General features: G+C 42.2%; 1 protein-coding gene across 1 annotated transcript in view; it reads right to left on the bottom strand.

Annotated features, from left to right (window-relative positions):
• Positions 1-12,015, bottom strand: part of TRPM6 (transient receptor potential cation channel, subfamily M, member 6) — a 202,255-nt gene that overhangs the window by 53,504 nt on the left and 136,736 nt on the right. Inside the window, exon 25 of the mRNA XM_006892005.1 lies at positions 8,349-8,481. Coding sequence (XP_006892067.1) covers positions 8,349-8,481 — 133 coding nt within the window. The remainder of the gene's footprint in view (positions 1-8,348; positions 8,482-12,015) is intronic.

Below are 12,015 nucleotides of genomic sequence, written 5' to 3'. Positions count from 1 at the left end.
GTGCATGTTATGTTAATGAGACAGGGACGAGGTGGGGTGAAACATCCTCACTGAGGTCTCAAACCTGATCAGATGTACGGGAAGACTCCTAAGGGTATGGCTTATATCACCTTATATTACAAGATACAAAAGGAAAATGAAGTGAGCCTATGAAGAGAGACAATGGTAGCACCAGGGAAGAAGAGCAGAGACAGAGCACATCTTTTGTCCCAGGCCCTCCCATTGAGAGCCTCTTAGACTTGGGGGAAGATTGATGCCAGGAAACACAAACCTCCAAGGAGCACCGTGGTCACAGAATTTGAAAGGAGACCAGAGTTAAAAGGGCTTTCCCCTAAAACAGGTCCACTGAGTAAGGACTTGAACTGTGAGAGAACAAATTTCTGTCTGATCAAGTCAGCCACTTGTGGTATTTCTGTTGCCACAGTTCTAAATAAATAACTAAGACACCCCCTGGGAAAAGGTTCAAATTGACATTGCCAGCTATTGTTTCTCTCTGTCTCAGAGCTACATTTTCACCTTCCCACTTGTTATCTCTTCCAGCATCTGATTAATCATTCCAGTTTTGTTTCTTTTTCTACATGACAAAATTTGACTACCTCTTCTTAGAAAACACTTGGCTAAATGAAGTGGTTGAGTGGTCTCTCTTTGATTTGATTCCTCTGCTTCATCTTCATCCTTTTAAAATTTCTTTTGGAGAGGAGTAGAGGGACAAAAAAAGAACTAACGCCTTTTAGTTGAGGTGTTGGAGAAGAACACTGGACAGTCAAGAGAACAAACAGAAACATGTCAGAGAGGGTGCAGCCGGAGTGCTCTATGGAGGCAAGAACGATGAGGCTTCACCTTACATACTTTGGTCATGTTGCTAGGAGGTGCTATTCTTTGGAGAAGGACATGGTACTGGGAAGAGTGGAGAGTCAGCAAAGGAGAGAAACACCCTTAACCAGGGAGTTTGACACAGTGACTGCTGCAATGGGCTCTAGTGTGTCAGGAAATGTGAGGATGGCACAGGATAGAACAGGGTTCAGATCTTTTGTTCATAGGGTCACTACAAGTTATGCTTGACTTGATGGCACCTACCAACAACAAGACGGAAATATAGTAGAGGTTTTGCCTCACATACTTTGGGCATGTTGCTAGGAGAGGATATTGCTTTGAGAGGAATGGAAAGAGTGGAGGAATACTGGGAAGGACGGAGGGTCGGTGCAGCAGAGAAAAACCCTCGACCAGGTGAACTGACACGGTGACTGCTCCAATAGGCTCTGGTGTGTCGGGAAGTGTGAGGATGATGCAGGATAGAACAGGGTTCAGATCTTTTGTTCATAGGGTCGCTATGAGTCTTACTCAACTCGACAACTCCTAACAACAACAACAGAGAGAAATAAGTTAATTTCCAATTTTTCAATAATGAGTGAACTCTCATAGACAAGAATAAAGTAAAAAACAACAAAGAAAGGAATCTAACCAGCAGTATCATGGCTGGCATGGCTATAAGCAGAATTAAAGAACTCCCCCCACCCCCCGAGTCTGACTTGGGACAAAGGAAGCAGTAATGACACTAGCAGGTTAAACACTTCATGCTATAGCAAGCACTTTCCAAATACGTGTCCCTTTCTAGAACACTCAACTCACATAGGTTGAAAAACCCTCCATTTCTTCTTTCTGAGAACTTTGTAGGTAGGTATTGAACTAACTAATGGGGGTGGTGTTTTCCATTTTCATTATATTATGTGTGGGTGGAACCATCTCTTTCTTACCTTTGGCTATAGAATTCAATTTCTATGATTCAATAGGAGCTTAATAAAGGCTTCCTGACCCTCTGAAAACTGCAAAACCAGAATTGGCAAAAATGATGGGGGCGGGGTGAAGCACAAAATACATGCATATTCCCTTCTAAATATGCTTAATTAATGCCTCTCCATCCAGTTCACTGTTTTATCTACCTCTAAACAGTACAATCTGAACAGCAGTAAATGGAGACTCATTAAGTTCCATTAGCAGCCGTCACATCAAATGGATACAATAGAAAGCAGCAACAATTCACGGCAACAGGTAACACACGCTGCAGCGCAAACCCGTTAGACAAATAACCTGCTCACCCTCAAATCGGATCCTCTTGCTTTTACAGGTACTTAGTTTCCAAAGCTCAATGTCCTGTGAAGCACATTTTAATTACCTTCTGAGACCACCAACTCCATTAATTTAATTCAGCTCTTTAGTTATTCTGACATGTAAAGTAAATTCTTATCATTTTTATTTCCTCTGACAAGGTATAAGAGTGGAGGGAATACAGAATGGTGATTGTTTTATGGCCTTCAGACAGATACTTTAAAATGGAAAGACAGGATAATTATAATCATCATGATCATATTAGTCACTATGTGCCAGAGATTTTACAGACTATAAATTTATTGAATCCACATAACAACCCTATGAGCTAAGTATTATTATTATTTCTTTCACTAAAAAGAGGCTGAGCAAGATACAGTTAGGTTTCCAGAGTCCTAGAAAGCACTGAATAAATTACATCAATGTTGACCATGCTGGGAAGTATTCACAGGGATTCCTAAAAAGTGCCATGGTCTTTTGATGGGCTCTATAACTTTATAACAAACTATAACTCTATACAATCCTGTTGTGTTGTTATGCTAAAATGGCTAAACATTTTTATGCAACATTTATTAAACATAACATATACGAACACGTTTAATGTGGTGGAACACCTAATACGAATAGAGAAAGGGAATGTCAAAACAGGTTAGAGTTCCTAATACAGAGAATGGGGCTTTCATAGTTGTCTTGTAATGCTCTAACAGCCATACTACAGTGGGTGGCTTTAACAAACAAGTTATTCTCTCCTAATTAAGAGGCTAGAAATCTGCATTAAGATCTCTCTAGTGGCTGGAATTCACCAGTGGCATCAAGGGAGAAAGATGGACAATTTTCCCCAATGCAATTAACAGTCTCAGAAAAACTTCTACGAGATGCTGCTGACTGCGTGGCAATGGGCATTTCTGAGAGTTTCTGGAGGAAAGTTTTGTCTATCAGCTCTGGTCTCTGTCTCCTTACAATATCGATGAGCCCAGTCTTCCCTAGACACCTCCTTGTCTTGGCATCAATCTTTCCCTAAAGCAAAGAGGTTCCTGGCAAGAGGTCCTTGGTTAAAAGACACATTTCACTTCCAACTCTGGTTTCTTGGTGGTAATGACAACCCTCTCTCTGCTAGTTTCCCTCTTATCTCTTTTAAATCAAAAGGTGATGTAGACACCATCCCCAGGGAAATTCCCCTTACATCAGATCAGAGCTGTGGACAGATATCTCATTCTAATTCCCTCAAAACTCTTGGTGCCAGCAGTCAGAGACCAAGAGATGTTCTATATTGGGAAGTCTACAGACAGGGACATCGCCATATTACTAAGGAGCAAAGATGTCATTTTAAAGAGTAAGGTGCACCTGATTCAGGCCATGGCCTTTTTAATCACTTGATATGCGTCTGAAAGCTGGACAATGAATAAGGATGACAGAAGAAGAACTAATGCCTTTGTGTTGGAGAAGAGCACTGAATATTCCATGGACTGCCAAAAGAACAATAGATACATCTTGGGGAAAGTGCAAGCCAGGGTGCTTCTAGAAGGCAAGAATGGCAAAGCTTCACCTCACATAGTTTAGGCATGTTATATTGGTTTTAGGTTCTATCAAGTCGAGTATGACTCAGAGCGGCCCTGTGAACAAAAGATCTGAACCCTGTCATCTCCTCTGACATCCTCATTATCTCTGACTTACCTAAGCTCATTGCCACAGTCACTGTGTCAATCCATCTTGTTGAGGGTGTTCTTCTCTTTCACTGACCTCCCACCTTTCCAAGCTATTCCTTGGAGAGGGATGTGATGTTGGGAAGAGTGGAGGATCAATGAAGGAGAGGAAGACCCTCAACCAGATGGACTGACACGATGACTGCTGCAATGGGCCCTCGTGTGTCAGGAAGTGTGAGGGAGTGCAGAACAGGACTAGGTTCAGATCTTCTGTTCATAGGGTCGCTATGAGTCGTATTTGACTCGATGGCACCTAACAACAAATTTGGAAAGATCCTTGACAGCAGACTTCTGCAATGCAGTATGTCACCTGATCTCCTGACTGCTAGTACCAACAGCATTGACTGTGGATCCAAGTAAGATGAAATCATTGACAATTTCATTCTTTTCTCCATCTAGCTTGATGTTGCCTATCAGTTCAGTGGTGAGGATTTTTGTCTTTTTGCGGTTGAGATTCAATCCTTATTGAAGGCTGCAGAATTTAAGCTTCTGCAGTAATTACTTCAAGTCCTCCTCACTTTCAGCAAACAAAGTTTGCTTGCTGCATAGAGCAGTCTGTTGATGAGTCTTCCTCCAATCCTGTGGCCACATTCCTAGCCATGGAGTTCAGCTTCATGAATGATTTGCTCAGCCTACAGATTGAATAGATATGGGGAAAGTGTACAAACAAATGTATATATTTCCTGATTTTAAACCCAAAATATGAGAGGCAAAGTTCCACCATCTCTGCCTCTAAGGAGTACCTGGTACACATTTTTCAAGACATATCTTTATTTATTCCTTTATTTAGTTTATTCCTTTGGCAGCCCAACACCACAACTCAAAGGCATTAATTATTTTTCTGGCACCCTTATTCACTGTCCAGCTCTCACATACATAGCAAGTGACTGAAAAATCATAGCCTGAATGATGCAAATTAACATCACCATTGTTTGGTATTTTGGAGAGATCTCTGAAAGTAGACTTGCCCAATGCAGTACATCTCCTGATCTCCTAAGTGTTGGTGCCAAGGGTGTTGACTGTTGATTCAAGATGAAATAAATTACATCTGCAAACTTTTTTCCATCTATCATGACATTGCTTATTGGCCCAGTGGTGAAAACTAGAAAACCTTATACAGATTGGGAAACACTATAGGGCCATTCTAATCTGTCATATGAAATCATTATGAGTCAAAATAAATGCCTTTAGTTGTGATTTCGGAGAAGAGTACTGAATATGCCATGGACTGCAAAAAAAAAAAAATGAACAGATATGTCTTAAAGAAAATGCAGCCAGAGTCCCCCTTGGAGGCAAGCATTACAAAGGCTTCATCTCACATACGTTGGGTGTGTTGTTATGAGGGGCCATTCCTTGGACAGGGACATTATTACTGAAAAGGTGGTGAGTCAGCAAAGGAGAAGATCTTCAACCATATGGATTAACACAGTGACTACAGCAGTAGGCTCAAGAATGTCAGAGTTGATGAGGATATGTCAAGGATTTGATCTGTTATTCATAGGACCACTATGAGTCGTATTCAACTTGACAGCACTTAACAACTACAGCACCACCAATTTGGACATTAGAAAAAATATGTGTGTAATTAGACATAGCATTTTCAATTGGATACACAGAGATTCAAAATGTGTTGTCAATCACCATAGTAATTCTGTACTTTAAAAAATACATCAGAGAGCATAAAGATTTCTAAGTTTTTTTACAATTCCATGCATTGAAAATTAGTAATAACTGCTACCTGCAGAAAGCTGAAACAGGATCCACATCTCATACCATACACAAAAATCAACTCATGGTGGATCAGAAACCTGGAAGTAAAGCCCAAAACTATACACTTCATGAAAAACAAACTGGGATCAGCCTTAGAAGGCCTGGTCTATGGTATAAAGACACTATCAAATACAGCCAGAAATACACAATCCAAAGAGGATAAAATTGATACATGGGACCTCTAAAGATTAAATCCCTGTGTGCATCAAAAACCTTTTCCTGCAGGGTGAAAAGAAAACGTACACACTGAGAACAAACATTTGCCAATACGATCTCAGACAAGAGCCTCATAATTAAAGTTTACAGAATACTCCTGGGCCTCCACAAGAAAAAGACTGATAACCCAATTACAAAATGGGCAAAAGACATGCAAAGAATTTTCACAGAGGAAGATATTCAAATGGCCAACAGACACATGAAGAAACGCTCAAAATCACTGGCAATAAGAAAGATGCAAATCAAAACCACAATGAAATACCTTCTCACTCCAGTAGCAATGGCAAAGTATAACAAGATAGCAAGTAATAAATGTTGGAGATATTGTGGTGAGCTAGGAACCCTTATATATAGTTGGTGGGATTGTAAAATGGTACAACCCCTCTGAAAGCAAGTTTGGTGCTTCCTCAAAAAGCTGAACATAGAAATTCTTATGACCCAGCTATTCTACTGCTAGGAATATACCCCGAGAAAATAAGAACTGGAGCTCAAAAAGAGATTTGTACACCAATTTTATAGCAGTGTTATTCACCATCACAAGAACATGGAAACAGCGCAGTTGTCCAACCACAATAAAATGGATTGAGAAATTATGGTAGATTTGCACAATGGAATACTAAGCAGCACACAGGAGCAATGATTTTGTAAATTACTGCCTAACTTGGGAGGGACTGGAGAGTATTATACTGAGTGAACTAACTCAGTCCCATAAGGGCAAATATTGTATAAAACCATTATTGTTGAACGAGTATGAGGATCCAAGGGGAAAGAGGGCAGAAGCAGAGGATGAGGATTTGGGGGTGGAGGGTTAGTCATAGGGTCACACAATTTGATGGGGGGGGTGAAGGAAATGGGAAAGATCCAATGTGAAAAACAATGCATTAGAACTTTGTAAATAAATTCATATAAAATAAATTGTACAAATTTTTAACAATAATAAAATTTGTAATAACTCCATGCTATGTGTGATCCTACTATGTTCACTTTCTCTAACAGAGGCAAAGTCAGCCCGCTCAGGACAGACAGGCTTCCCCCACCTCCCTGCCCCTTCTTGTGCACTGGCTCTGTTCCTGCCTGTCCACCGAAAGGGACAGTCCACACCCCTCACTAACACCTACTTCTCAAAAATGCTACCCAGATGGCTAGCTCACTCAGCTGTGACTATAGTTTCTCCATTGCTGGTGCACTGCACAGAACCAGGACCATAATACGCATTTCATTATCTCCACATGAAACAAAACACAATGAAGGCTCATTTGTCCACACACACCCCTTGATTCCCTTCACAGTAAAACGTCTTTGCCTCATTTTGACTCATACAGAGTCAGAATCAAGTAGAGCTGAAATCTCCATTGGATTTCTGAGACGATAAATCACACCCGCGAAGACAGTCCCTGTTTCTACTGCAGTGATGCTGGTGGATTTGAACGGCCAGAGAAGTGTAGTCCTTGGATTAGCAGGACAACTTCCTGCTGACCACACCATCAGAGCTCTGCAAATTGTCTGTAATGTTGTCTCTGCATTGACCTCCCCTTCACACAGCTCATCAAGGCTACAACCTACTGCCAACCCAATAGCCATACACTCTTTGAGGTCCCCTCGGCCTGCCTGCTGCTATAGGACACACCAATGCTGCCTCCCGTCTCGGGGGTCGGGTGCGGGTGTGGGGGTCTGCATTTGCTCTTCCCCATGCCACGTGCACTATCCCACCAGGGTCTGTGCCTGCTTCCTCACCTCACTTCCTCCTTCAGGTCTCTGCTCACACAGCCTCAAATTTTCAGTGACTTCCCTGGGCCAGCTTTCCAAAACAGTGCAACCCGACCCCAAACTCACCTTTCTCATTCTTCAGCCAGTCGCTGAAACTGTTCTTTTTCTTTCAAGCTCTTTAACTAAAGTACATGTTTATTTGCTTATATGTTGCCTCCTCCTCCCCCCACCACCACTGCCCCATAAACACCCCAGAATGTAAGTCTTATGAGAACAGGGGTGCTTATATCTTTTTTTCCTTCTTATTTCAACAAGAAGAGGGTACATAGTAGACACTCAGTAAATGCATATTAATTGAATGAATACTACATGCTGATGAATATGTCAAATTTTGGAAAACTGAAATCTCTTCGTTTTGAATAGAAACTCCCTAGCTTTTAGATATTCTGCACTCCAACCAAGAAGGCACACAGTTCGAATCCACCAGCTGCTCCACAGGAGAAGGATGAGCAATCTCCCATGGGATTAACTGCTTCTGAAAATCTGCTGGAGAGTCAACTATGGGTCGATTTTGACTCGAGGATACACAACAACACTAACAAGTAGAATCAGATGTCTGGTGGCCCAACAGGTAAGATGTTGCACCGTCAATCCAAAGGCAGGCGGTCGATATCCACCAACTACTCTGGGGGAGAGAGATGGCCACTCTCCTCCCATGAGATTTACAGCCTCCGAAAGCCTGCTGGAGGGTCAGCTCCAAAACTGACTGACTCAACAGCACCTTAACAACAGTAGAATTAAGTCTTGATATTAACTTTAGAATAAAGAGAAAAAGCCATCTCTTACCTTCCGGATGTCACTCGAATTTGTTCCTCACAGCTACAATTCAGGCTTTCCATCTTCTCATGGAAGTATTTTTCCACACACTGCTCTTCAAAGTCATGAAGTCTTTTCAAATCTTCAACACTCAGGTAGAGCTCTGTGGAAGTACAGCACACAAAAAGAACCATTATTCATTCTTAGTAGGAAGTTGGTATGAGGGAGGGGTTGCTTTTTCCCTAAGTTTTGTAGAAAATTATAAATGGTAGTTTGTGATCAAAGTTGCTGCTTCATCATCCTGTATCCCTAACTGCTGACGGAGAAGCAGTCAAAAGAAGCAACTAGAAACCCCAGTTTGTTTCTCTTCTACTTGCTTTCTAAACAAATGTGGGATTGAAATAATGTGCTCATGTGGGACAGAAACTATCTCACTAGAATTAACATAGGCAAGGATGGTGAAACTTCATCTCACATACTTTAGTTATGTTGTCAGGAAGATCCAGTCCTTGGAAAAAGACATCATGCAGGGAGAGGAGGACATTCAGAGAAAGAGGGGAAGACCTTCAGTGAGATGGACTGATATAGTGACTGTATCACTGGGTCCCAGGACATCGGAGACGGTGAGGAGGGCAGAAGACAAAGGTGAAGTGCACATCTGTTATTGAGTTGGACTTGACTCATAGCTGACCCTCCCCGTGGGTTTTCAGAAGTTCTAAAATAGACAGGAGGAGACTGCTCATCTTTCTCCCATGTTAAATTATTAAGTATAAAAGATTTGCCTGTTATAATGAGTTTGGATATAATAATTCCAAGGAGTTACACTGTCAGCTCAAAGACAGCACCTCTTTGACAATTTGAATCCACCAACTTCTCCACAGAAAAAGATAGCCAGTCTCCTCCCATATGATTTACAACCTCCTGAAACCCACTGGAGAATCAGCTACAACCTGGTTCTGACTGAATGGCAATGAGGTCTGGTTTGTTTGTTTGTTTGGGTTTTTTTAGGTTCTATGGGTACTGGCAGTCAAGAAATCAGGAAACATATTGCCTTGTGGGTAAGCCTGCTGTCAGAGACCTCTCCAAAATGCTGAAGAGCAATGATGTCAGTTTGAAAACTAAGGTGTAACTATTTCAGGCCTTGGTTTTATCACTCACTTGTTATGCATCAGAGATCAGGACAATGAATAAGGATGACAGATGAAGAATTAATGCCTTTGAGTTGTGGTGTTGGAGACCAGTCCTGAATATCTCATGGACTGACAAAAGAACAGATATGTCTTGTAAACGTTGCAGCCAGAGTGCTCCTTGGAGGTAAGGATGATGAAGCTTCATCTTTTGTACTTTGGACATGTATCTACTCTTTGGAAATGGACATCAAGGTTGGAAAAACGGGAGGGTCAGTGAAGAAGAAGACTTCCAATGAGACAATTGACATGGTAACTTTAGAAATAGGCTCTAGTGTGTTAGAGATAAAGAGGATGGAACAGCATAGGGTAGGGTTCAGGTCAGTTGTTCATAGGGTCATTACGAGTTGTATTTGCCTCAGCAACACCTAACAACAGCAGGTGGTAAGGAACGAGGATTCAACCCAAAGGCATGTGTTTCGAATCCAACAGTTATTCCATGGGAGAAAAATGGGCAATCTCCTTCTGTGAGATTTACAGCCTCTCAAAACCCCCCGAAGAATCATCTATGAGTCCGTTCTGACTCAGAGGCACTTAACAACAACTTTGACATTATCAGTCAGTAATGCGAAACCTATACTTAGACCAAGAGGCAGTCGTCAGAACAGAGCAAGGAGACGCTACATGGCTCAAAAATCAGGAAGGGGATTCGTCGGGGATGTATTCTGTCTCCATACCTTTACAATCTGTATACAGAATAGATCATCTGAGACGCTGGGCTGTACGAGGAGGAATGTGGCATCAGGACTGGTGGAAGAGTCATCAACAACCTGCGTTATGCAGATGACACACCCTGAAACTGAGGAGGACCTGAAGTGCTTGCTGCAGAAGGTCAAGGACTACAGCCTCCTATATGGACTGAAGCTCAACATCAAGAAAACAAAGAGTCTCACCACTGGGCCAATTGGCAGCATCAGTATGGATGGTGAAGAGATTGAGATAGTTAACAGTTTTAGTTTACTTGGATCCACAATCAACACTCTTGGTAACAGCAGCCAGGAAATCAGGAGGTGAATTGCATTGGAAAAGTCAGCTGTGAGGGACCTCTCAAGAGTACTGAAGAGCAATGATGTCAGGCTGGAGACTAAGGTGCACCTGATCTAGGCGATAGTCTTTGCAATTACATGCTATGCATCAGAGAGTTGGACAGTGAATAGGGTTGATAGAAAGAGAATTGATGCCTTTGAGCTGTGGTGCTGGAGAAGAGAGTTGAATATACCATGGACTGCTAGGAGAACAAACAGGTTTGTCCTGGACAAGGTGAATCCAGAATGCTTCTTGGAGTCAAGGATTCTGAAGCTTTGTCTGACATACTTTGGGCATGTTGCAAGGAGGGACTGGTCCTTGGCAGAGTGGAGGGTTGGCGAAGGAGAGGAAGACCTTCAATGAGATGGATCGGTTCTGTGACTGGAGTGGTGAGAGTAAGTGTGTTTGTGATGTCTAGGTTGGATAGAACGGCGTTTAGAGCTCTTGTACATAGGGTCACTATGAGTCGCAAGCAACTCGATGGCACATAACAACAACCAACAACAATCAATCAGGGATATATACATTGCCTACCATAAATAGCTCATTAAATTTCATATGATACTATGATAATATGTTGTAGTTATGTGTCATTGAGAAAGAACTGACCAGAGCTGACCCTCCAGGAGGTTTTCAGATGCTGTAAATCCCCCAGGAGACTATTCACTTCTCTCCTCCAGAGCAGCTGATAGCTTTGCCTTCAGGTTGACAGCTCACCTCTTTACCACTAGGCCACCAGAACAAGGATCTTTCCTAATTCATATAGTACGCAACAATCTTTGGTTTTGTGGGGTTTTTTTAAAAAACAATTGTCCCCTCACCCCTGACATCAACGTCTCAACGTCTTTTCAAAATGAAGCAAGAAACTTTATAAACAACATAATTTGAGCCTCCGGAGAGCAAGCAGCACTACCGTGTTGAAGAGTAAAGAGCTATCAGAGTTGTTGGTGCAACTTGCATCAAGAGGTGCTTTCTGGAGACTGGCCACCAGGTGGCACTGCTGGCCCACACGGAAACGAGCTCATCAACGCAGATGACTGGGAGCCACAATCAGGAATGTTCAGGGATCAAGTGAACAACTCACGGATACACATCGTAAAATTTCTGGACTAGCCCAGAGAAGGCTGTAGGAAGACTGGGCAAATCCTGCTTAGATTCAGGAGTTCTCAAGCAGTTCACACTCCACCAGCCAGTTGTCATTGAGCTGATTGCTTCTAGCTCTTGTGTGTCAGAGTAGAACTGGGCGCAGTAGGATTTTGAATTGTTAGGCTCCGGAAAGCAGATTGATCACCAGGCTTTCCTTCAGAGGCACCACTCAAACCTCCAACTTTTCAGGTCAATGTAATCAAGGGAATTAACTGTTATTAAGTACAACACTTAGGAGTTCACACTGGACTAGCAGAACGCAGTGGTTTGGGCGATAACACTTAGTATTAAACTTTGGGAGCTCTGGTGATCCAGTGGATAAAATATTGAGCTGCCAA

Source organism: Elephantulus edwardii, unplaced genomic scaffold, assembly GCF_000299155.1.
Source record: "Elephantulus edwardii isolate Elephantulus edwardi_28Jun2011 unplaced genomic scaffold, EleEdw1.0 scaffold00108, whole genome shotgun sequence".
Lineage (NCBI taxonomy): Eukaryota > Metazoa > Chordata > Mammalia > Macroscelidea > Macroscelididae > Elephantulus > Elephantulus edwardii.
The sequence above is the reverse complement of the archived record's forward strand: the minus strand, read 5'-3'. Positions and strand labels throughout refer to the sequence as shown.